At 29.8% G+C, this 24,371-nt stretch overlaps 1 protein-coding gene and 1 long non-coding RNA gene across 3 annotated transcripts in view; one reads left to right on the forward strand and one right to left on the reverse strand.

Moving 5' to 3' along the window:
* Window positions 1-21,205, reverse strand: part of LOC143079654 (uncharacterized) — a 37,701-nt gene extending 16,496 nt beyond the window's left edge. The window contains exon 1 of the long non-coding RNA XR_012979455.1: window positions 21,003-21,205. This is a non-coding gene — a long non-coding RNA (uncharacterized LOC143079654). The remainder of the gene's footprint in view (window positions 1-21,002) is intronic.
* The window catches only part of LOC143079653 (sal-like protein 1), a 39,211-nt gene that overhangs the window by 10,328 nt on the left and 4,512 nt on the right, over window positions 1-24,371 (forward strand). Inside the window, exons 2-4 of one of the 2 annotated variants that reach the window (XM_076255113.1) lie at window positions 5,605-6,432; window positions 6,787-6,975; window positions 18,965-19,081. In XM_076255113.1, coding sequence (XP_076111228.1) covers window positions 5,605-6,432; window positions 6,787-6,975; window positions 18,965-19,081 — 1,134 coding nt within the window. The remainder of the gene's footprint in view (window positions 1-5,604; window positions 6,433-6,786; window positions 6,976-18,964; window positions 19,082-24,371) is intronic. The other variant, XM_076255114.1, reaches the window with a different exon arrangement.

Below are 24,371 nucleotides of genomic sequence, written 5' to 3' on the forward strand. Positions count from 1 at the left end.
TAAAATATCAATTATCTCAGCTTTTATTTGCTTTTGTGGATGTTGGAATTTTAAAAGGATTGTGCTGTTGGAATGTTTTTATATTGAACTATTGATTGATAACATCACAGACTTTTTTCATTTAGAATTTCATTATTTTTTCTGATATTTTGACCAGATTGTTTTTGTTCAAAGTTATTGACAAATCTGTCTCAAGTAGGAATCAAGTATCATTGTTGGAAATGGCCACAATTTAAAAATGGAATTGTTCAAGGCTAGTTAATAGTTTTTTTCAAATCTTGGTGTAATACCATTTCATAATGTTGGTTTTTTATTTAAAGATTTTTTATGATTTTATTGTAAAGAATTTGATTAAAGGGAAATAACTTTCTAGAAAAATAGGAGTATATTTTAAACAAAGAGTTGTTTCCCTTTTGAGCTTAATGTATCATTTTATCAAGTAATTTGTCAAAAGGGGCACCACTCACAGCTAGAGAACATAAATTCTCAGCAGGAAATGATAGTTTAACTCTGGAAATAATCATGTTTAGTAATGATTATCTGTGATTCCTTCAGACTAAACTTATCATTATAATGGTTGAAAATTTGTCATAAATTGATGTTATAGGAGTGTGGTTAGTCTGGCTTATGAAGAGAATTCACACATGGTTTACATCATATCTTAATGTTTTTGACAATTATTTTCTCAATTTTCATCTTGAAGGCAATTATATATTCTTGATTTATCCAGAATATGTAAAATCTGAAGTATTTACTTACTGATGTATACCACTGAAACCACTTTTACCTTTCTATCAGTACCGTTTTGACACAAATCATATATTATGTTGCATTTTAATCTTGCATCATATTTATATGAATTTTTAAACTATTTAATCATTTGAATCATACATTTAGGTATTTATGAAATTATCAGTGCATAGGGTACATTAGAAATTAGTTAAAAAATTTTTGTAAATAAATTTATGAACTGATTAAAAGATTTACAAAAAATCTTATCTAAAATTAAGGGGTAATAACTGTTTATCTGAATGTATATTACATTTCCAACATAGTAGAAATTGTCAACAATCGTACAGTAGTACAGAGCTATCAAAGTACTGTGGCATTTGTCAACATCAGGTGAATGATTTTACAAGTGATCAAAGAATCTCCCAGATAAACCATATTGATACCAATGATTATTTAGAGTCTATTTATCAGCTATCAATACCAATGGAATAACTGACCCTCAACTGAAGGGTCGTACAAGCTCTTTGGTGTTATAGAAATCTAGACTGTTCAGCCATCATAGTTTATTGACAAGAGCTTTAACATTGTTGACCCCTTAGGGTAACCTGGTGTTTACCCCCACTTTACAAACATGTAGTAGGATCAAATTATTATATTTGTCAAACCAATTAAGATATGGAAGTGTGAATCAAGTTGACAAATCAATTTGATGATTTTCCCCTGCACATTGCATTGTACTATTTTGAGGATGGGTTTTAATTTTATTCAATATTTTTTCAAAGTTTTAGTTATGTGTTTTTTTTTTTAATATTCATTGAAATTTAAGAAGGCAAAATTGCAGTGTAAAAAAGAATGTATGAATAACTCTTAAATACCTTCTCGTATCTTCCTTATGACTACATGTAACTTGAACAATTCTTGTTTTATTTGCACATTTATTATATTACATGAAAAAAGTTTTCACAACTTTTTGTCGCCAAATGTTTATTATATTATTGATGAAATGCAAAGACATGCTTCATGATATGAAAAATTAACATATAATCAATTCAAAAATCAGAAATCTGAAATAAAATCTGTTCTTGAGACAAAACTGCTATAAATTCTGATGTAGATTTTACATTATATTCCATTATCTAAGATATTGAATTTTGCCAACAAAATGTTATTTTTCTATTGACCTGTCAAAAAACATTTTCAATTTTATAATCTTAAGTTATATCTTTATCTCTAAAGATGCTATCAACTGTGCAGTAAGTGATATTTAATAGTAACGAAATAAAAAAAGACCACATTGACTGTGGCTATGACATGTAGGGTGGTAGTTCAACATATATTGTAAATAGTAGGACTTCCACCTACCTGAGGTCAAATTAAACAAAACAGTTATTGAAATAACAACAAATATCATGTAAATTTATATCTGACCCTGAGATTTAGTTGTGATATAGATGTTACTATTTTGTATGACACAATATGTAAGCTTTAATTACTGGCAGTGCATGAGACATTGCATTTCTTTTCTTTAAGTTTGACATGACACCTGTAATGGACATGCAATATTTATATAGACCTAAAGGTAAAAAAATAAGACAAGGGTTTAAATTTAAATATTATGTGAGGGCTTTGACATATGTATTAATGTCTCTAAATAAATAAACTGATAATGGTTTACCTAAAATCCCAATAAAATGATAAAAAGGAGCCCTTTTATAAGGGGACGTAGCTTTTGGAAGTCTTTAAATAGACATCTGTCTACATTACTGGTATATATGTTAGTTTATCCAAAAATTCCCCCAAAATGGATAGGAGGGAGTCCTTTAATAAGATGAGGACCTGCATTTGGGAACTATAAAAAGGCATCTATTTGATTTTCTTTTTACTATAAACTTTAAGATATTTAACTTCGCTTGAAATTCTCAAACTAAGAGGATGTTTTATGTTTGCTATGTTAAGCAGCAATTAATTATCTGACGCAGTACAAAAGAACATCTATTTTGCTAACCTTGATTCATAATTCAAGTGAAAACGTACTAAAAGAAGATACAAATTTGTAATTTAATATTTTTGACACTTTCAAAGGCACGTTTTGTGTTTCAATTTATGAAAAATTTGTTTTATTGTAAATTCTTGAAAAAAATAATATTTATTTTTAAAAATGATCTGATGATCTCAAATTATATTTTATTAGCTCTACCTGCACCTGTAGAAAAGAATATGATCTTCCCCAATGTTAAGTATACCCAATCATAAAATATAAGCAAGAAATACTTTGACACTAAATTACAATGATATCATCATTAAAATATCTCATTCTATAAAACTTATATGAATATACAGTGTTAAATATAAAAGAATTTGAGGTAATAATTTATTGAAGGATTTGGGGTATTTCAATTTCCATAAAGCAGAACTCTTTGCAACTGCAGTTGTTTTGGAGGCAAAACTGAGGAGTTGGTCAGGATCATCTTTCATGTTTAAATTAAGTTCCTTCAAAAATGATGATAGTTCAAATCATAGGGAACAAAAAAAAGTACTAGATTGTAATATTATGCAGGAGAAAATTGAGATGCTATGCCAGGTGGTATTAACAAATTTCAGCAATTTTTTTTCCATGACACTTTTGCCCTATACTTAAATCTCTTCATATGCGGTAATTTATCCAAATTTTGATCAGAGGGAAAACTGCATCTAATCTCCTACTTCTGACAATGTCAAGTTTCCATATTAAAATTTCAAATTTGCAATTAAAGGTAAATTTATTAGTTTTACATCTGGTGATGGTAAACCCACCCAGGACCAGATAACTGTAACAAATCAGATCGTTTTTAAAATAACATGAAAATGATATGAAAATAACCCATAATAAATAAAAAGAAAATAGATTAATCATGTATTTTGATACTGTATATAAAATTGTCTATAAGGCTGGTCATTTTCATTTTATAATCGGTGAGTCACATTTTGTACCTGGTCACAAAAACACCTGTCTAATATATACTTAGTTTTGAGGTGTATAATATTATGCATCAACAAGTATTATTTAGCATTTGAGGTGGTCCTTAGGTGTCTGACTTCACAAATTTATTGCATATTTATTCTTTTACACCCTTTTGTTATCCCTACTTACAAAGGGATTTGTTAGTTTATTGAAATGTCTTTTGATGTTTTACTCTGGTCTAACCAATTGCTATGCAAATTAAATTATGTATTTAATTTTCAATGAATGTAAGGGGATGTAACTCTTTCAGTTTTGATAAATATTAAAATTTGGAATGGTATTCGGTTACATATACAGTATAAGGGTGCAAATGACATCATGAACTTCATGCTTAAAAGATTTTCCCCCAATCCAAATTATTTTTGAAAAAGGGTGAAAACTTGAAATCAAAATGTTCAACTCAATGAACAAGAGTTTTTCTATTATATACCAAAGACAGGCCATATGGCATGTGGAAATCAATTTATCATCCTCTCTCATAACTTGACAAACTGTTCTTCATTTTTTCAACATCTAATAACAGCTTTCAGACTTGACAATGATAATCCTTTTGATTTTTTTTTTACATCATTGCCACATTAAGTGTGTTATAATTATGTGGAAGGCCTGCATGACAAGAGTGTATTAATATCGACATTTTGAACTTATAATTATAATCACACACATTCTGTAATCAAAATTCAAATAATGAGTTCTGAGATTTCAAAAATCATATTCATTTGAATGTTTTATCACTCCCAGAAGATGAAATTTTCACAGATCATATCAAAAAGAGTCATCAGATGTCGGCAAATGTTGATGGTGTCTATTAGTTTTATATGGAATGAATTAAAACTTGCACATTTTCATCAATAAATGATAGAATCGTCAAGGCATATGGTCAAAAAGATTACAAATATTCAATATTTAAATTGTCAGTTCTCTAGTGTGTTGTTTGTAGTATTTTATGATATCTATGATCATAATTAAATCAAAACAATTTCAGAAGTATGTTTACAGGGTAGATGAACACGGAGATTAATATTGTACAAGGGTATTAATTTGAAAAATAATAATATTATGCTGAATAAATAAAAGATATTAAAGTGAAAATAAATATAGAAATTGATAAAATGGTATTAAAATGTGCTTTAAATTTAGTCAAGTTTTATCTGAATACCAATCTGGATTTATTTTCACTTTTAACAAATGAAATTACATTACATTAATAAAAAGCTACATTAAGAGATTTTAAAACTATGATATTTAGAAAAAATCCTGAAATTATTAGGATCATTTATTTTGATGGTGAATTTAAACTCAGCAAGAAAATTATGTCCAATTATTAGCCTGAACAAGATTAACAAGGCATATCATAGACAAGATACCTGTACCAATCATCCCATGACTAAAGTGTTACCATCTGCTTGTTTTTATACCAAACATTGTCTACCAGACATCAAACTTATTATGTGGTTTCACAGTTGATTTCAAATTTGTAAATTGGTCAGTATAATCTCACTGTCAAAATTTTTGATTTGTCATCTTTGGAGGTCTGTGAGTAAGAAATAAAAGTACACTTGGTTGACTGAAGTAAGCTGAAATCTTGTTATAGAATACATGTTCCCATTTTAGGTATCAAAACTGTGAATTGTTGCTGATGGTTATATAAAGAAGGAGAGACCCTAATTATTAGATATTAACATTATTGATACGTCTCTCATATCCATATAGCACTATTATTATTATGAATAGTGGTTGAATTCTTACTTTTCAGAAAGAATATAATCTGGAAGCCAAAAGGTTTTACTGCAATAGTACAGGCATGTTTGGAAAAAATTGATGGTTAAATTAATGTAAATTTGAACAATATATTTTATTGTGTTTTTCAGGTTCTGAGCTTCCAGCCCTTTCCCCGCCCTCTCCAGTCCGTGTTGATGCCCATGTTTGTGGAAAGTGTTGTGAAGAATTCCTTGAACTTCCTGACTTTATAGAACATAAACAACAGTGTTTGAAAAACAAGCCTTGTGTATTTTTTGACGCTAGTGAAAGCGAGGACTTTTCCGATAGTGGACTCGACTCGAACTGTCGAGAATCAAACTTAGACAATAGTCAAACGTTCCTGCCTGACGCAGGATCTGACGGAGAAGGAAACATGGAACATTTTGAAGAAGAAGAGGAGAACAATGAAATCGGTGATGATTTTGTAAATGACAATGTTGTTGATGATGAAAATAATGTGATGATGAATGATGAAGATGATGTATCAGATCATAGTGACAATGATGAGGAAGATGATGAACATAAGGATCATAATCAAAATGTTGATTATTCAAAAAAAGTCAGACACGAGGCTGATATGAATGCCACATTGTCACAGTTAATGTTTCCATTTGGACCAGGATTCCCAAACATGGATTCCAATGTGACATTAGAACCATTGTTGGCAACCAAAGCAGCAGTGGCACAGTTTGCAGAAAATAACAATTTGCCACCAAACGATATTGCCGTTCTTCATAGTACATTGTACAGTTTACAACAACAACAGATTTTACAGTTACAGCTGATACAACAGTTACAGACACAGCTGATGATGGGAATACCACCGTCTAATCTACCCATGGGACATTTCCCATTCCCTATGGGGTTACCCATGCTCCCATCAAGAGAGGACTTGAATGAGGATGATGAAGACAGTGATGACTTAGAAAGTGAAAAAGGTATGCAGATTATAACTGAAAATTTACTTGTTAATAAAGATATTCCATACCTATCTATTCATAGTATATGGTTGAGTTTGGACTTGAGATATTTTAATGAAAAGCTTAAAGGTTAGTTATGTCAGTTAACTTATTAATGTTGAAGTCACCTGAAAAGCATATAAAAAAGTATAAGGCAATACTAACCTTTACACTAGTACACTGGAAGTTTTTAAATTATCAAACATTGCTACCAGAACAATGAACCTGGTTAACAAGTTGTTCCTACATTCATTAAAATTTAAAAGTATAATTTTTTTTCTCCAAAAGTTAAACTTACTTTTCAAATAAATTTTATACAAATTTAATCAAAAGGTGAAGATGAGAAACCATTAGAAAAAACAGGTGAATCTAGAAGTGCTTGTACTACGCCATCACAACCACCTCCTGCTGTATCCATGGCAGCATCAACAGAAACAAGTCTGCCGTCATCTTTGCCGTTGCCAGGAAGTAATTCAACAGCATCCAATGGTCCACCATCAGAATTTGCCAAACTTACAAAATGTACGTACCACTATATAATATTTATAAATACTCTTTAATGGCAAGATTTGCCATGTCTTAGATGGATATCTTTTTTATTGCATGATTTTTGGTCCAAAATTTAAAGAAACCTAATCCAAAAATGTATGGAAGACTTACACAAAAGGCAGGTGAAAAGGGAAGTGTTTATCTCTGTACTTGAGATCCCACAGAACCCAATGAGGCAGTACTGTCTCTATAACATGTAAGACATTTTCAAGTTGGTAATAAATTAGATTTTAACCACTTTTGAAAAAAATAACAAATGTGTGATTTTGTTGCTTTTGTTACGGCTGTGGGTGGTCATCAACATTAATTGTGAAAAGTTTGGTTAATCCAATTGTTAAATAATCCCACAATTCATGTGAAAATGATACCAAAATAAAGGTATAATTTTGTAATACATATAAAGATGATATTTATGCAGATTAAGGTGTACTCTACCAGGCATCTATTGTACACCTGGTTTCACCTATAATTTGTCTGTCATAAAATATGATTTATACATGAGGTGACAAGTAAATGGCAGTATTTTGTGTAACTATATGATTAAATATAATTGACGAGTAATAAATTTATGTCCTTTCTTTTTTCTTACTTCATGGCAAGATGGGACAGGATTCAATTTAAGTATCATAACTTATAAAAAAAAATTATTTAAAAAATTCTTTTCTGGTTAAATCATGTTCTTAAATGTCCCAATAGACCAAGTTTAATGGAACTGTTTTTTATTACTACATAAAATATCCTAAAAAATGAATCAGTTTTTTAAAAAAAAGGGTAGAGGATACAATGGTACAACAATCACAAGTTCAAAATGAGTTTTGTAGATTTTTAAAAGTCCTATAAACTGAGCCATAGCAATATTCTGCTGTAGGTTTTTACAACTGATTAGTGACAGATTTGAGTATTGAAGCATTTGCTTATCATAGAAGTGTTTATATGAATCTTTAAAAAACAATAAATTCATGTCTCACAATCAAACAGATCAATTCAAAATTTTAAAAGCTTTAGAAAAAAAATCATAGTTTTTGTTACAGTCGTAGTATTTAACCAACTTTTTTTGCTAACAGGTTTTCTTATTGTTTTGGAAACTGCTTTAAAATGGGGGGGGGGTTCTCATCTTTGTGACAGCAACTTTCTACAGAAGTACAGGACTTACTTAACGCTGAAGACACACAGACATATTTTTTCAAAGTAATCTCCTTAGGGATCCATTTAATGTAAATTAAATTTAAATGAAAAAAAGTTTACTTTTTTTTCTCCTTTTTTAAACTGCGTAGGGACTATTTTAAAGGTTAAGGTCATTAATGGCAAGTAATTAGTATTAAAGTTTAATTATAACAGAAAATTTATACTTTCTATTTTTGGTTCAATTTATGAAATATTAACTAATGCATATCAATAGTTATCTGTAATTATATAATGATAGCAGAAGATCACAACTTCTGGGAGTTTTATTACCACCAGACAACTTTTAAAAGCCAAGTTTGTGATAGAATTCAAGTCAATACCACAAATCTGATAAAATATTTGTTTTTTAATGGAAATGTACAGTAAAAATGGATTATGCTTAATTTGAATTATTCAACCTTTTGAATTTATTGGAAATTTTGGTATACTAGTTTTTCGTGAATTACCTGTTTTTTAATGGCACAAATTTAATGTCAAAAAATACAAATTTCCTCTGAATTTTCAGCATAAAGGATGATTTTTTTTTTTATTAAAGTTCTAAAAAAATTGAATATCTGTTTGATTGAAATATTGTTTTTGCTTTTAGAAAGATCAGATTTCAATTTCTGAGACTAATGGTTTTTTTCCAAATTAAAAATAAGGGCTCTTTCTTGGTAATAAAAGTAGAGACATATGCATCCAGTAATATATTTTTAATGGTTATATAATACAAAATCATAAAATCAAAATGATCTATTTCGCAAGAGCAGAAATAATTGACAATAAATTTTAACTGTATTCATAGAAAGTCATATTTAGTTTGTTTTTTCAGTTTGTTACCATGGATTTTGTAATTCAAGTTTGATATGATCAAGAAAATATGCAATTATAAGTCTTTTTATTATACATGTTATATTTTATAGCTGTAGCAGATATCCATAATTTTATAAAATGAGAAACTAACAACTGCAAAAAAACGATAATGAAATTAATAAGAAAGTTTTGTGACTTGATTCTTGACATTTTTCTTTAATTGATTTGTTTGAATACATCTTTTTCTTTGCATTTGAAAATTAAAAGGCAAATCAAAAGATTGTCAGAAAAATCGTAAGTTTGTCATACAAAATTCTCTTTCTTGTTTTTGTTTATTTATAAAACAAGTTAATAATCGTATACATAATAACACATGGACCATTTGCCATAAAAGTGGAAAACATCACTCAAAAGTATATAACCTTTCATTTTTCATGATGCAAGTTCTCTCATATTTTTGTGATTTATTTGATAATTACAGAATGATACATTTTCTTTTTATTAATCCGATATGGACATTAATTTTCCACGATGACTTGATCAAAGGTTTATATCTTTTTTTTGCATTGTGTGTTACCCTTTTGTTACGTTGCAGTATTTTTATACAAACATATTACGTATCATAAGATATAAGATGTTACACTCCATGATAAAAGTGAAAGTTACAGAAAAAAATGACAAATTACGTTATTTTTTTCTTGTGATATTGATTATAGAGTACTTCATACTCATCAAAGTATATTGACACAGTGTTGTAATCAATTAATGAAGATAAAATATGATAGATTGTAAGTATAGACAAGGGATTGTTCTCTAGATCCAAAAGAAATTTCAATGCACCATTAGTTTGGGATCCATCAGATTAAAAAATATTGACACAAAATTCCCATATTTGCCTTTAATCAAAAGATCTGTTCAGAGTGAATTGTTTTAATGTCTTTTTTTGGAAAAAAATCTGAAGAATGACTGCATGATGAATTAATATAACAAAATTGTCATTTCAAATATTGAAATTTTGTTCTGATACAGGCTAAATTATACTGTCTGGTGATGTTAAGCAAACAAATTGTGTCTGTAAGTACCAGCCTATGTGAAAGTATTTGCAATGTTGTGGGACTGTCCAGTACTGATAATAACAGAACTATCAAGACTAAAAGCTTTGTGCCACAAACAGGCAAAATGAATATTCATAAGCAGATCCAAAAGGGGGGGGGGTCCCCCTTTTCATGGGAAAAATTTGGTTGATTATATAAGGAATCATTGAAGCTTGAGTGGAGCGGGCCCCCCAATTAGGTCAGTCAACGGGCCCCCTTACAAAAAGTTCTGGATCCACCACTTATATTTCTTGTGTCCTCTTGGCATTATAGTGGTATATTGCATGATTGAAGTTATTTTCAACAATTTTGTGGCAAGTATTTTCCTTCACATGTTAGCATTCGGTGCTATCCAACAATGCCTCATTTTAACATCCAATACAAGTAATCATCTCTATGAGCTGCCAGCATCCAGAGCTAAAATTATGCTTTAAATTAAGTTATCTCCCCTTTATGCGACATGTACTAAAATCAACAGAAGAATATCAGTTTGATTTAATAATCCAGAAATTGAAAGATTCATAATGATATTGGTAGATACTAAAACCCAGACAATTTGATTATGACGGGAAGTCCTTATAAATGATGGAATTAGCACTAAAAAATAGACCTAAATTTAATTGGATATTTATATTTCTTCCAAAACAAACAATAGAATAAAATTTCAGAAAATGAACTGTGTTGATAAGAGATGGAACTAACAAGAAAATTCAATTTTATAAAATTTTGAGCAAAACATTTTTTCACGATGATTTATCAAAACACGACTGTAATCAGAAAAAGGTTTGATTGTGAAGCTATGAACATTCCAATATTCTGTAGATTAACTCAACAATTGATGCAGGTTGGAATTTTTACCAGTATTGTATGAACAATCAACCCTACTCAGACATGCTAGAATCAATATGATGATATCAAATATATATTTCAATCAAATCAGTAGGGTCAAAAGAGGCAGAATGAAGATCCCATTATAATGTGTTAGGAGTTAACCAAAGAATCACACTAACACGATTATATCATAGACTAGGCATCGGGAAAAACACAAAAATTGGCAATGATACGTATTGACATCGGAGTGCATAATAACATAACAATTTTATTTGCAAGGCGCTAGGGTCATGACAATCAATTTTGTATCAAACAGGATTCCGTGAAAGTCACGAGGAAAATTGATTTATTAAATTTGAAATGATCTATTACCAGTGGCTATACGTTTCAACAACATTCATATTTTCATCAATAAAGCCGTAATCTGACGTTTGAAAGACACGACTAAATATGATTTTCTTTTCCCAACAGACCAAGTAATATTGGCAAAGTTACTGCACTTCTTGCCGACGTTGACAGGTCAGAGATGATTTATGGAAAATACATCCGATTTATGAAATTACTGTCACCGATTCGTATACCAATAATCCATGTTTTAGCTTTACAGTGCTTTGCTAACAGAATTAATGGTCTTGTTAGTGAGGTATCGAAGCACATCTTGTATATTGGTCCATTGTCCCCTACGCAATATACCAAACAATAAAACAATTGTTACTTTTATAGAACTTGACAATGAGATATAAAACTAAAGTGCTGAAAGGAAATATAGGAAAATAATTTTCTTATTTTTTCTACATCCGTGTAATAAAAAAAAAAGATCATCCTCTTTCATGCTTTAACTTTCAAAGATTCAAAATCATATAAGTGAAAAACTGTGAATAAATACATCTTATTTTATTATAAAACTTATAAAATTAAAAGAGACTTTTGAATCAATGCAGGAATGAGCTAGATAGATCCCTATGTTCAAGGGAAAGGAGAAAATTGGAAGTATTTTGTTACTCTTAATGAAATTAAGTTTAGGTATTACAATAGAATGTTAAATACCATGTGGTTTAAAAGTACAAGTGGTATTCATGCAGAAGGTTTTAAGTATTTTGTTGAAAAATATTGTAAATTAGCATATACCTGTTAAAATTATTAAAGCCAGATTTAATATTAAAATTTTTAACAAAAAACTCTTTAATGGATAAAATTAAGATGAGATACAGGACACTTTTATGTTATGTGGAAAATGACAGCTTTAGAAAGTTGTCCTATCAGAAAATCTGACAAGAGACGAATAAAGGGATCATACTGTCAGAATCATCTACAATTTAAACCATTGAAACTGCTAAGTGAAGGTCAGATTGAAGCGTGACGGAGCTCACCTCTCTAGTCAATTTGTCAGTAGGGTTTTATACAAAATCACAACCTTAAAATCTGTATTGGTTGGTAATGGCATAATGAATCATATAACGATAGCCTGTGAGTTCACAATATTGTGATTTTCTGCTCGATGGGTCAGAGATTATGAAAAATTACCCTCGACAATTAAGAACAGTAACTCACTTGTTCAGAGATAAAGATTTGATATTGATAAACTGAAATTAGAATATAATCCTCTGATTTTAACAAATACAAGGTTAGATATCATTTTCGTGATTATTTTTTTTTACGCCTGTTTATGAAAATCATACTTTAGTCCTGTTTGCGGCAATTTTATATCAGCAAATTGATATTATAAAGTATAAGTATATTTATTTATTTTTTGTTTATCTCTTAATTTGGCACTATGTTTCAAAATTGAAGTTTTTTTTAATAATTTTTGTGCTGTTGGTTGGCTGTATCAATGACCCATATCTCAAATCTCCTTTTCTTCATTTAACTAGATTAATATTTCAAATGGCATTGAAGTATTTATTTACACTCATTCAAAACCTTAGTATATAAGACTAAAAACAATTATGACATGTAAGGGATGCTTTAAGTCTCTTGTGCTAAAAATCCCCCATGTAGATTTTGAGAAGTGGGTATGGATCATGCTATTGTCTGAAACTCTCTTTGTTCCAAGTATGCACACACATTTTATACCTTAAATTTAAGTAAATAGTCAATATTTTTTTGAAAATGTTCTTACTGGAGATCGAAATTGATCAAGTAGAAAATTTGCCCTATCTCTTACTAACAAGAATAATGTTGCTATCAAAGTCAGTAAAGAATTTGTGTTTATTTCTAAATATTGATTCAATATTGAACGCACAGATCAGATTTACCTCCATGTCAAAATTTCAAAATGGCATGTCATAACGATAATTAATCCATCACTTAATTAATCTAGTTATGACAAGAAACCTAAACATGGGTGGTAGTTACCCGTTTCTTTGTGGAAAAAAATATCGTGACATGTAGATCATAAGCTCGATATTTTTGATGTGTCACATTTTATGAATATATTTTTCTTATCAAATTTTATAGAATATTTGAATAAAAATACTTCATTTTTTCAAAGTACCTGACACGGCAAGGGCATTTCGGTCCTTGTTTTATATTTGTTTAGAGGTAGGGTTATTGATTACTCGACTGATTAATTTTTTCTTTTAAATATTGCATAATCAGATATTTTTTAAAAGGATAATCTTTAAACTATCAATGCCACCTTTTTAAACATTTTTAGATTTAAATTTAAATCATTTAATCAGTTAAATTAATCATAAAGCTTAACAAGACAAGTGAAATTGTTTGCACTAAACTGGAAGTACATTTAATTAAAAGCAGAATTTTAGTTATCTATCAAAGTGTTGTTAAGTAAAGTTCCACTTTATAACCATTTTTCTGTGATTGGAAACAAAAATCCTTAGCAACAAATAGAGAGGTGGCGCTGAACAATGTGGATTATCTTCCCTTATGTTTTTTTTTTAATTAAAAAATAGAGTTACTTCCCTTTCTAATTTTCTGAATTCAAAGAGTTTGATGATGTAATTAAGTTTGTTATGTAATTAGCAATTGTGATCCAATTCATTTACATTTAAAATCAACAAAATGATTAATTTTGAGCAGGTTTTGAGTAATGATCTGTTGTATATCTAGACTTTGTCTAAATTGTATAGATAAATGTCTTGTCTTATATATTTACTTTCAATTCTGATGTTTGATTTTCAAACCATATGCAAGAAATTAACTTTGATATGTGGCATTTTCTGTTTATAAAAGAAAATAGGTTTTTCTTAAAATGATGTATATACATAATCTGGTGAAAGCGTGCATTCTGGAATAATTTTGGCTGACGGTATATTATTTTTTGAAGTGGAAAAGTTTGATAATTTGCAGAGATGCATAACTAAATTAAACACTTTTGAGATTTTTTGGGATTACTCCAGAAGAATGAAATGTGTGCCGGATGTTAAGTTCTGAACCTGATTATTTGTAAAAGACAATTTGCCCCAACCCACACAGCTAGCCTCATCAAAATCTAATTATCACCCAGTAGATGAAATAATTGCTTATCAATCTGAAAAATTATTTTATAAATGATTCATACTTAACACACCTTGATTCTCTTTCTTGTCAATTTTATCATTTTTTGTGACAGTCATTTATACTCTACTGAAACATCACAGTTTTAATATTGCCTTTGATTTATAAAATTATCATGTGACTGTTATATCAACAAGTTGCTGTGTGAATAAATTTCAAAGGAGATTTTTCACTGTAAAACAATACAAAAAACATAACAACCCTTCAAGTGCCTCTGATGCGATTTTCTTTCTTTTAGACTTCAAAAAACAATAATATTTGCAGGTGCATGAAAATTTTTATATTATACAAATATATTAAAAATATAACATGTGCAGGGAATTATTGATGTTAAAAGAGGTGCATTAACTGTCAATCATTTTAAGGCCACCCACTGAATAACGGTATCCTTGTTAGCAGTATAAAATATTTTCTGACAATTTCTGCAATATTGAAATAACAATTGTTTTAACACCTGATTATGAATTTTGATGTTAATGTGTTAGAGAAACTGAAATAAGAAGAGATATTGTATTTATTGTACATGTACTATGGCCCAATCTTACAAACCCAATGATTTCAATCCTTGCATGAGAAGCCAAGGTTCGACAGACACCAGATACCAATAGTACCAAATTGGGATAGCACTCACTGGACCCTCAGTCTTTCTTACTAACAGAGTCAAAGTATTTAAATTCAAAGATACTAAAATAAGTCCAAGTGGTCTTTTTGATATATATAAAAAAGAAAATTATATTCAATAAAATACAGATTAATTCAAATAAACTTTCCCATTCATTTCTTTCCATAAAAGGACAGTTAAATATAGTTAATCTTAAGATATGAAAATTCAAGTCAATAAATCATATATCATATTATATAACATCAAGGATGTTTGAATTACATGCTAAAACTTTTTGTATCTTAGCAAAAAATCCTCTCTGTTGGTATACTGCATACAATCATTAATCTTTTAAAAAGGTTTAGTGGTCAGGGGTCATTTCATTAAAAATCATATATGGCAGATATTAACATTTAAGTACATATCAGCCCATAAATCATAAGACAATTTTCTCATAAACTGACAAAAAATATTTGATATTTCTTTAAGATGACAAATTGTCATAAAGAATTGTATGGAAGATGTTGATAATATTGTAAAATTTATTACCAAAAGTCCTAGCTAAAGACTTAACAAAACAATTCAAACGTTATAAATTAATATTTATTGATAATAATTTATTAGAAATCTGAAGTTTAGATACTTGAATATTATATATTTTAGTCATCTTCTATATGTTGTGCATCTACTTTTTCATTTCTTCAAAAACTTTGAAGGTATTTCATATATTTTATTTTTGCTGGTTATATTTCATTAAGTTGAAAAGCAAAAAAAAACAAATGATGTTGAAATAAATGATTAAATTTGTTATTAGATATGAAAATTAAAAGATCAAAAGGACAGAAATAATAAGAGATATTTTGTAATGTTACATCAATGCCTGGATACTAAAGTCTAAAGATTAATTTAAACAAGATTAAAGTACAACAGAATATGTTTATTCATTTTATGACAAATATAATATTTTTCCAGGATGAGATGTCATTAAATACTTTCAACAAAGAATTTTTGATTAAGATTTAATGAAACACCACTGAATTAAGAGATCAAAGGTCCACCTCACATTTCAATAAATTCATGGTTAATTAAAATAACATAGAAAAGGGGACTATTATAAGTCCTTGACTTGCATGTTCTTTTAACATTTGTCAAATTTGTGATAAATGATCTGGTCATCTCAGTACCCTGTTCTTCTTTCTATCTTATGAACGATCTCTGTAACAGATTTGGCCTCTTGATCCCAAAGGACCCTGGCACCTACATCTACAACCTAACATTTCAGAAAAAGTTAAAATAGATATGTTTTAAATTAAAACAAATTTCTTTTATCGTTGTCACCTAATATCAATATTATGATTGAATTATAAAGGCATTCATTCAAAATGCCATAAATTTGGATTGAATTTCAAATGTGGTGGGATCTACCTAAAACCTAGGTCATGGATCTAAACAGTTTGCACCCAAAATACCTACATCCATCAATAATATTAATAATACAGTGTCAATATTTATCATACAAATAATAATTAAATGGTAAAATGATATAAATATATCTCAATTTAAAAACTCCCATTGAGGAAACCCAGTTCAAACAGAATTTGAAATCTTTGTTAAAATCATGCTCATGTACTTGGAAGAGATTTATTAAATTTGATATAGAATTTCTTGTTCTGACATTTAGCTAGTTTATCATAGATGGATGGCAGATATTTAGCTTACTGCTGTGGCAATTTGTCATATTTCACAACCTTACAATAAACCATAGTAAATCAGGAGGCTCAAGATGCAACCCTAAATGAATGCTGTAAATAGACTTTTAATCACATATTCTTGAAGTTAGGTTATTTCCCCTTATATTCACAGCTGAGTATGGTTGAGTTAAGGAGAAGGAAGGGAAACCAAGGAAAGGGGTGCACTGTGATGCTAGGGTGGGTGTAAAATTGTACCTTCATTTTTCAACGTACAACTTTGTTTCTTGAAGTCTTCTAAAGAAGAGATCTTCGACTGGTCTTTTCAAATGGTGGCGAATATTGACTTGCCTGTACAACTCAATGAAAAAATGGTTTTGTAAAATTGACAAATGGTAATTCATTGTAAGTTTTACCTTACTAAGACTCATAATGTTTAGATAAAGTGTCCACTTGCACTTTCTAAATCATTTCTCTTCATAAAAAACTTTACTGTTTTAATTATTTTGAGCACTTTCGTGCCTCATAAAATAACTGAGGAAAAATGACATAGTTAGAACATCACGTCTTCAATTTGTAGCTCATCTGTTCCCCAGAGTCAGTTAGACAGATTCTGTGAAGAAGATTAAATGTGAATTAAATATAATAATTCACCAGAGTAGAAATGACAACACTGCTGATTCTAATAAAATTCAGGCTGGAAATTTGAAAAATATGATCTTTTTTATCAGACATTTTTGACAGAATTATATTCCTCCCTCCTGCTAAACAGCTGCACTTCAATTTTCATAGATATATAGTTTTTGGAAAATGGCCATTTTAAACAAACACATGGATGAATTCACTTTTATAACTTTCTATACTAAAATTATTATTTTTGAAATGGCAATAACTCTGACAGTGGCACATTCCTGCCAGCCCGATCCATTTGTCATTTCTTACAATACTGATGGGCTCCCACAATACGATAAAAGATGAAAATTAGCTGAGATTTTTTATTTCATTTTTTGGCAGTTGGAACACGTACATCATGATTCTAGTTAACAATCTGCTAAACATTCATAAAACTGTTGATATGATAGAACATGTGGGAACAATCATACACATTTTGTTTAAATATATATTTTCCTTTGATTTTTATAGAAAAGGTTGTCTTTAAAAAGAGATGGAAAACATCTGTAGAAGCAAAAAAATCAAATATGATATCTGGCATGATTTAATGTTGTATTAAAAGAAATGATGTGAGATTTATTTCCTTTGCTCAAAATATTTGAAAAAAAAATGGTTTCTTGTGCTTTTAACAAATTCTTGGTTTCTGTGTTTGCATTTCCAAACAGGTGTAAATAATTCGCACTTGATAATCAAAGTAACTTAAATCTTGCAATGTTTTTTGAAAATTTACCTTGATAGGGTCGGTCACATTTTCCGACCACTGTATAGACAATGGGCCATTGAAACATAACATTGGTGCAGAAAAAAGCTCTTGATCATGGGATGAGGGCAAAAAAAGATAATTTTAGGCAACTTTCTTTGCAATTTTAGGCACCTTATTTGCCCCAATGAAAGTTTTGCCTTTGTTGCTGTTGGTAGTAGAGCTATGCTTTGAGGGCAGCCATTTTTACAGCTAGACTTTTTACCCATTGCTGTGTGTAATATTGAGTGAACTTCAAATTGTTGGTTGTTAAATTAAATTGTCATTATATTCATCTAAAAGCACAATGTTCAGTTGGTGAATGCAAATTATCTTTGTCCTTTCAACAGTTCTAAAAATTGAATGGCAGTTGTTTTAAATATTCCTAAAAGGGATTGGATCCACCACATAAGTTGCCTCATTGTGGGAGATAGTTATTAGAAAGCAAATTATTTTGAACCCTTTCCAAAAAGTTTCTGTGAAGAGTCAAACTTGTTATTGTTAGTGATGATAGGAAATTTTCAGAGGGTAAAAAAAGAGAGAAATAATTATGCTTTTGATATATCTTAAATATGATTGAAATGATAAAAAAAAAATGTGGAGATTAAAGATGCATAAAACCTTTTATTTAGGTTGATGATATACAAATGATGTATCTACAGATTATTTTGATGCACAATGCATTATTTTACTGAGAAAAAAAATCTTTTACAAAGATTACCGATTTTCTGATTTGAACAAGCCGAATTCTTGTCATTAATAGCAAGAATTCAGATACAATTTTATTAATAATTAAGTAGAAGCCTATAGTACATTCCATTGATTTTGACTTTTTGTGTTTCAGTGGTAGAGAGGTCCCAGTATGTTAGTGAGGATCCTTTCTTTAGACACAAATGTCGACTTTGTCATAAAGTGTTTGGCAGTGACAGTGCATTACAGATACATATACGTTCTCACACTGGTAAGGAGTCATTTTTGAAGTTTCCTTAATGCACTTTGGCAAAAAATAAACCTAAATAGTCAAATTTAGTAGCACTCGATGTAATAGTAGTGATTTTTTTAGTTCTGTCTGGTAAATCTCTCTTAGAATGGTCCATTGTTCTGCTGCTTTTGAGACCATAGGATTCAAAACTATGTTTGTTTTCTACTCTGCTGAAAGTAAAATGGAATACATATTTCAAAAAAAAAGCTGCACCAGGGGGCACAAATGGTGCACAAATGGTGCAGTTAGGATGGACACATTTGATTTCATGCCTGGTATTAAATAAATATACAAATTTTAATGGTATAATCCAGATTCATTTAAGCATTCTTTTTCTGGGAGAGTACGAAAAAAGTCTAGTCCTGCAGTTTACAAGTCAAGTCCAGTAACTCTGGAATGACTAATCACACAAATTTTAAAAATCATAAAGAGGTTACTTTAATTAGTTGTGACAATTTATAAAAGTGCATAACCTTCATTAACCGGAGTCTTCATGAAACCAAAAATTAGATACACAAAGTAATGATTCATAAGTCATACCATGTGGGGGATTGAGGAAAATCTGGTGTAAATTTAAGCATGGTGATTAAAGTTGCAATTTATTTTGGACTTCATAAGTTAAATCTTAGTCAATGAAGATAGGTCCAAGCTTTAATTCAGATAGGTTTTGACAGCTAATTTCAGTCTTAAATGCTATGAAAGTGATTCTTTGACTGCTAATGTTGTAAACAGTTTTATTACCAGTTGTCAATACTCAGCCATACATCAAATGGATGAAGAATCCAGTAATTAATAGGAAAATAAAAAGTTATTAAACTATTACATATACCAGTCATCTCCTTACAGATGGCCTCCCAGTCCTCTGGGCTTTTGGACATAAGTTTTGGCAATATTTCATACTCAAATTGCTTTTTGATATTAATTTATTAACGAGTTTTGCCAATAGGCTCGAGATGAAATATTCTATTTTTCTGCAACTTTGCACTGTAAATGATGTTAGTCATAAATAGGTGACGGGGATGTGAGGAAAATACGCATTATAAGAGATGAATTATTTCTTTTTCATGTAATATTCATCTCTTGTGTAGTTATGATGAAATATGTCAACATTTGAAAGAGGGCATTTATTGTACAAATTCATAAATGATGTCCTTTAGAGACCTTTTTCTTTCTTTGGGCTTGGAAAATGTACATGTTTTAGGAATATTGCACCTAGAAGGACTTTATCATGCAGCATATTTATTTGCTGAATATGAAAATTAGTAACTCTCCAATCTTTTCTGATTACTTTAAACCAAAAGAATATTTCACTACTCTAATGGAAACTTTCATGCACTGTAAGTGAATTAGACCTGCGTCTGGTGGGAGAAATTCAAAGAAACATTATATTTCATTTGTTAATGATTATTAGGCGATTTAAGTGTAATTAAGACAATTTGTTCAGCATACTGATGGTAATAACACCGTATTTGGCATGCGAGACAATGTGAGAAGTCAAGAAAGGGCATTAATCAACATGATATAAAAAAGATGCTAGTAATTCAATTATTGTCGATTTATTGTAAAATAGAATTTTGACTCGGATTAATTGCAGTAGAGAACTGGGTGCTGTGAGCTTGAAAGTAATAATTTTTCGTTGTTTTGTAAAAATGCCAGTTCATTACAACTATAGCTATAACAAAATTGTTGGAGAATTAGATTAGTTCCAGCTACCATGCCCTAATCAGCAGAAAAATGAATTATGCTCTGAAAACTTTGTCATCTGTTATGAAAAAAGGTCGTAATTTTCACCACATTTTTATGTAAAGTGAAAATTCTGTTGACATTGCCTGATGACAAATGGTCATCATTTTCTGAGAAATTTAGATGAGAATGTTTCAAAGAAGAATATCATACTCACTGCGTTTATTTTTGGAACGATGTCTAGAATTTGATAGGTCATTAGAAAGCATCACGTCTAAAAAACCTTTATCATTTATTTTTCACCAATTTCTGTTAATTCAACCTTATGTAGCATATTAGGTCGTATATTACATATTTAATTACATAAAAAATGATGTAAGAACGTCATGAGTCCTCCTAAAAGTAACACGGTATGGATTGTTTTAGCCTCTGGGAGATGTGCAGTCTGGACTATCATCAGACAGGTACAAGGCTAGTTATTATGACAATTTAGCATGTTCATACAAAATATTTTTGTCAGAGTTGTTTGTCGTTTTTGAAATGTCATTAATTTTTACAAATTCTAATTGTCAAAATTGTACAACCGGAAATAATTTGTTTATTGAAAATAACTTGCATTTTTGGATAAAATAATTTACATATTTTATAAGCCTGATAAGTTTATGAATCTTTGGGAACATAGAAAACAAGACCTGTGAAAGGACAAAAGTATTTTATTTGTAAAGCCTCGGCCTGAGATTACAAGAGCTGATGAAAACCTGTAAGGAAATTTCTCACAAGAAAGTTCTTGAAACAGGAAACCATCAATAAAGGTCAGATGTCTTATAATTGTATGTTATGACCATTTTGAATTAACAAGTAAAGTGGTCATCATATGGGCAGATTCTCTTCTGACCACAAATATGCTGAGTAAATTTTACCGTAAATTTTCATCTAACGTTCCATGGCTTTTGAAGGTAAAAAATCAGTCAGTCAGCATCGTAAAATAGCAAAATTTACATATTTGGAATTTTGATATCAGAAGACTTGATGCCTCTAAATTTCGAATAGTTTCTTCGACACATATTCCATTAACAAACAAAACCCAACACAAAAAAAAGATGTTCTATATATTTGAATTGACGATTGGGATAAAGCCAATAGTCTATATAAATAAAGGAAGATCTTGTTGGAATAAGTTAAATTTGAAACCAATGCATATGCATTTCATAACTCTTTGATTGAATTCCCATCCTTCACATCAGACGTGCAAATGGATGAACAGCTACTAACACGAAGGCGGTAATTACCAAACGGGAAAATCTCAAAGATTAACAAAATTGTTGTTCTCGATAATCAGAAAGGTGACCCAGATGAAAGTGCTATGATTATCTAATTCTCGATGGACAGTTTGAGATGTTATGGTCATGGCTGGATAGAGAATAAAGGCTAACTTCTCAGATGGCAGGTGGTCCTATGACAAGTTTGAAAGATGGCTAGAAATTAAATGCTAATAAAAGTGATAAAATATTTTAATGTCTGAAGATGAGGGATTTTAATCCTTTACATACTTATATTTAAATACACAGCACGGGTTCTTGAGGTTCTAAAAGGAATACGCCACTCTGACCATCACCATGTAGCTTGGTGGTCTATCCGATACTTATTATAATAATAATAAACTTGCTTCATAGCCAGGATGAAAATAAATAAATGATTGAAATTTAAGTAACCCACATGAAAAAAAACTGACCACTGATTTGAATATCGACGAGGGATATTCCGAAGTACCGTTTGCAGAAAAAATATCAAAGAAGTAAAATTGACTAGAAATCGTTTACGGAAAGCCAATTACATATAATATTTTATATTTATGAGTAAACATTTGCGAAGACCTAAGTATAATACTTGTTTTCGTTACTATAAAGTTGATTTTTTTTTAAATGACTATTTTTTACTTGTTTGAGACGTCATATCTTTTGCCTTGTCACATTGATAAATTATTTAGAGGACACCCCGTTTAACCCCCGTTAACAGTCTAAGAATGAAAAGATAATATTTCATAATAGGTAAGTTTTGTTAAAGAAGTGTCATGTCAAAATCTTTGGATCAGCTTTGCAGATGGCCAAAAGCTGAAGATTTGCAAGAGGCAATAACACTCGAAAAATTTGCATGAGAATTATATTTTAAAAATCTACTGAAAAATGGGAGAATTAATAATAATACGGTGTCTTGAAATGTCTTATTGAAGTTGAGTAACATAGATCACTCGCATAATAAGGAAAGGTTGTTATAACATAATCCGTAACTAATGGATAGGGATTTCCTTTAGAAATCATTTCAGTTGTAAGAAAGTTTATAACGTATTATTATCACATTCATTTTAATATTTGAAATGTGGAAGTGGGTCTGTATTATACGATGAAGCATGACACGTTCAAGTATCGAGATCTGCAGATGTGGACGGCTTGTTTACATTCGTGCATGTCTGTGCACTGTTGCAGGTTTCCGCCAAAAAATAATTATGGTGACAGTAGTATATCTGTTCCAAGTCGTGTTTTACGTTTCTTGTCGGACTCCAATTTCTGTGTACGTTACTTTGCAAATAAATGTTAAATGACGCTACAAAGTATTGTTGGATTTTCCACTAAATAATTAATGTACACGGAAATTTATTAAAAAACAAGTTTGTCCACCACAACGTCATTTGAAATTCTGAATGTATTTGAATATCATTAAATCGAAAAAAGTTAAATCATTTATTAATATAGACGTAAATGTTAGTCATGTGTTGCAACATTGAAATTAAAAAAGCGTAAACATTTTGCAATATTTCGGAAATGTATTGCAAAATCGAACTTAGATATAAAAGCAAACATATTTTGAAATATTTTTTTATTTGATTTTGCCCCGGTCAAGATGAACAAAACAGGACCTCACTAATAACGTGTGTGGCCAGTCATATTATAAATTAAACGATTGGGTCAAGGATGTTACATAACCCAAAGAGGCTTTGAAAAGATTCTTTTTACGACCAACAATAAAGTTTTTGCCATGGGATATTAAATGAATATTTGATTAAAATTGATTGTAAAGTTCACGAAATTCATCTTTTATTTACATTTTCATATCCATTTTCATGTTTTGTGAGCGTAGTTATTACCTGTGTCCACAAAGCCTCGTCATGGGCAAACACACCTCTGTTACCACATCAAAAGAACGGTCAGTCTCCAGCACAAATTAAATTGGATAGTTCTTTGTAAAATTTATTTTTCAATAATTATGACATATTTGATCTAACGCTATGAAAATAGAAAATAAAAATTTGATCTTCTCTGAGTATTAATTAATACTTATAGAAATGGGGATTCTGTGATCTTTAGCCATAGAACCGAATTGACCAACTGTGAAATTAATCTTGTCTCACTATATCATAAAGAGAATTGATAACTATAACATCAGATTATAAATTGCTCTTTATCCTTTCATAAATAATAGCAGGTCAGATTGACCACTAGACGAAATTATATAACTGTTTTCATGTTGGTTAATATAGGGAAACATTTGCGTAAAGTCACCAAGTACATTTACTTTAAAGTTATAATGG

Source organism: Mytilus galloprovincialis, chromosome 6 (assembly GCF_965363235.1).
Source record: "Mytilus galloprovincialis chromosome 6, xbMytGall1.hap1.1, whole genome shotgun sequence".
NCBI classification, from domain to species: Eukaryota; Metazoa; Mollusca; class Bivalvia; order Mytilida; family Mytilidae; genus Mytilus; species Mytilus galloprovincialis.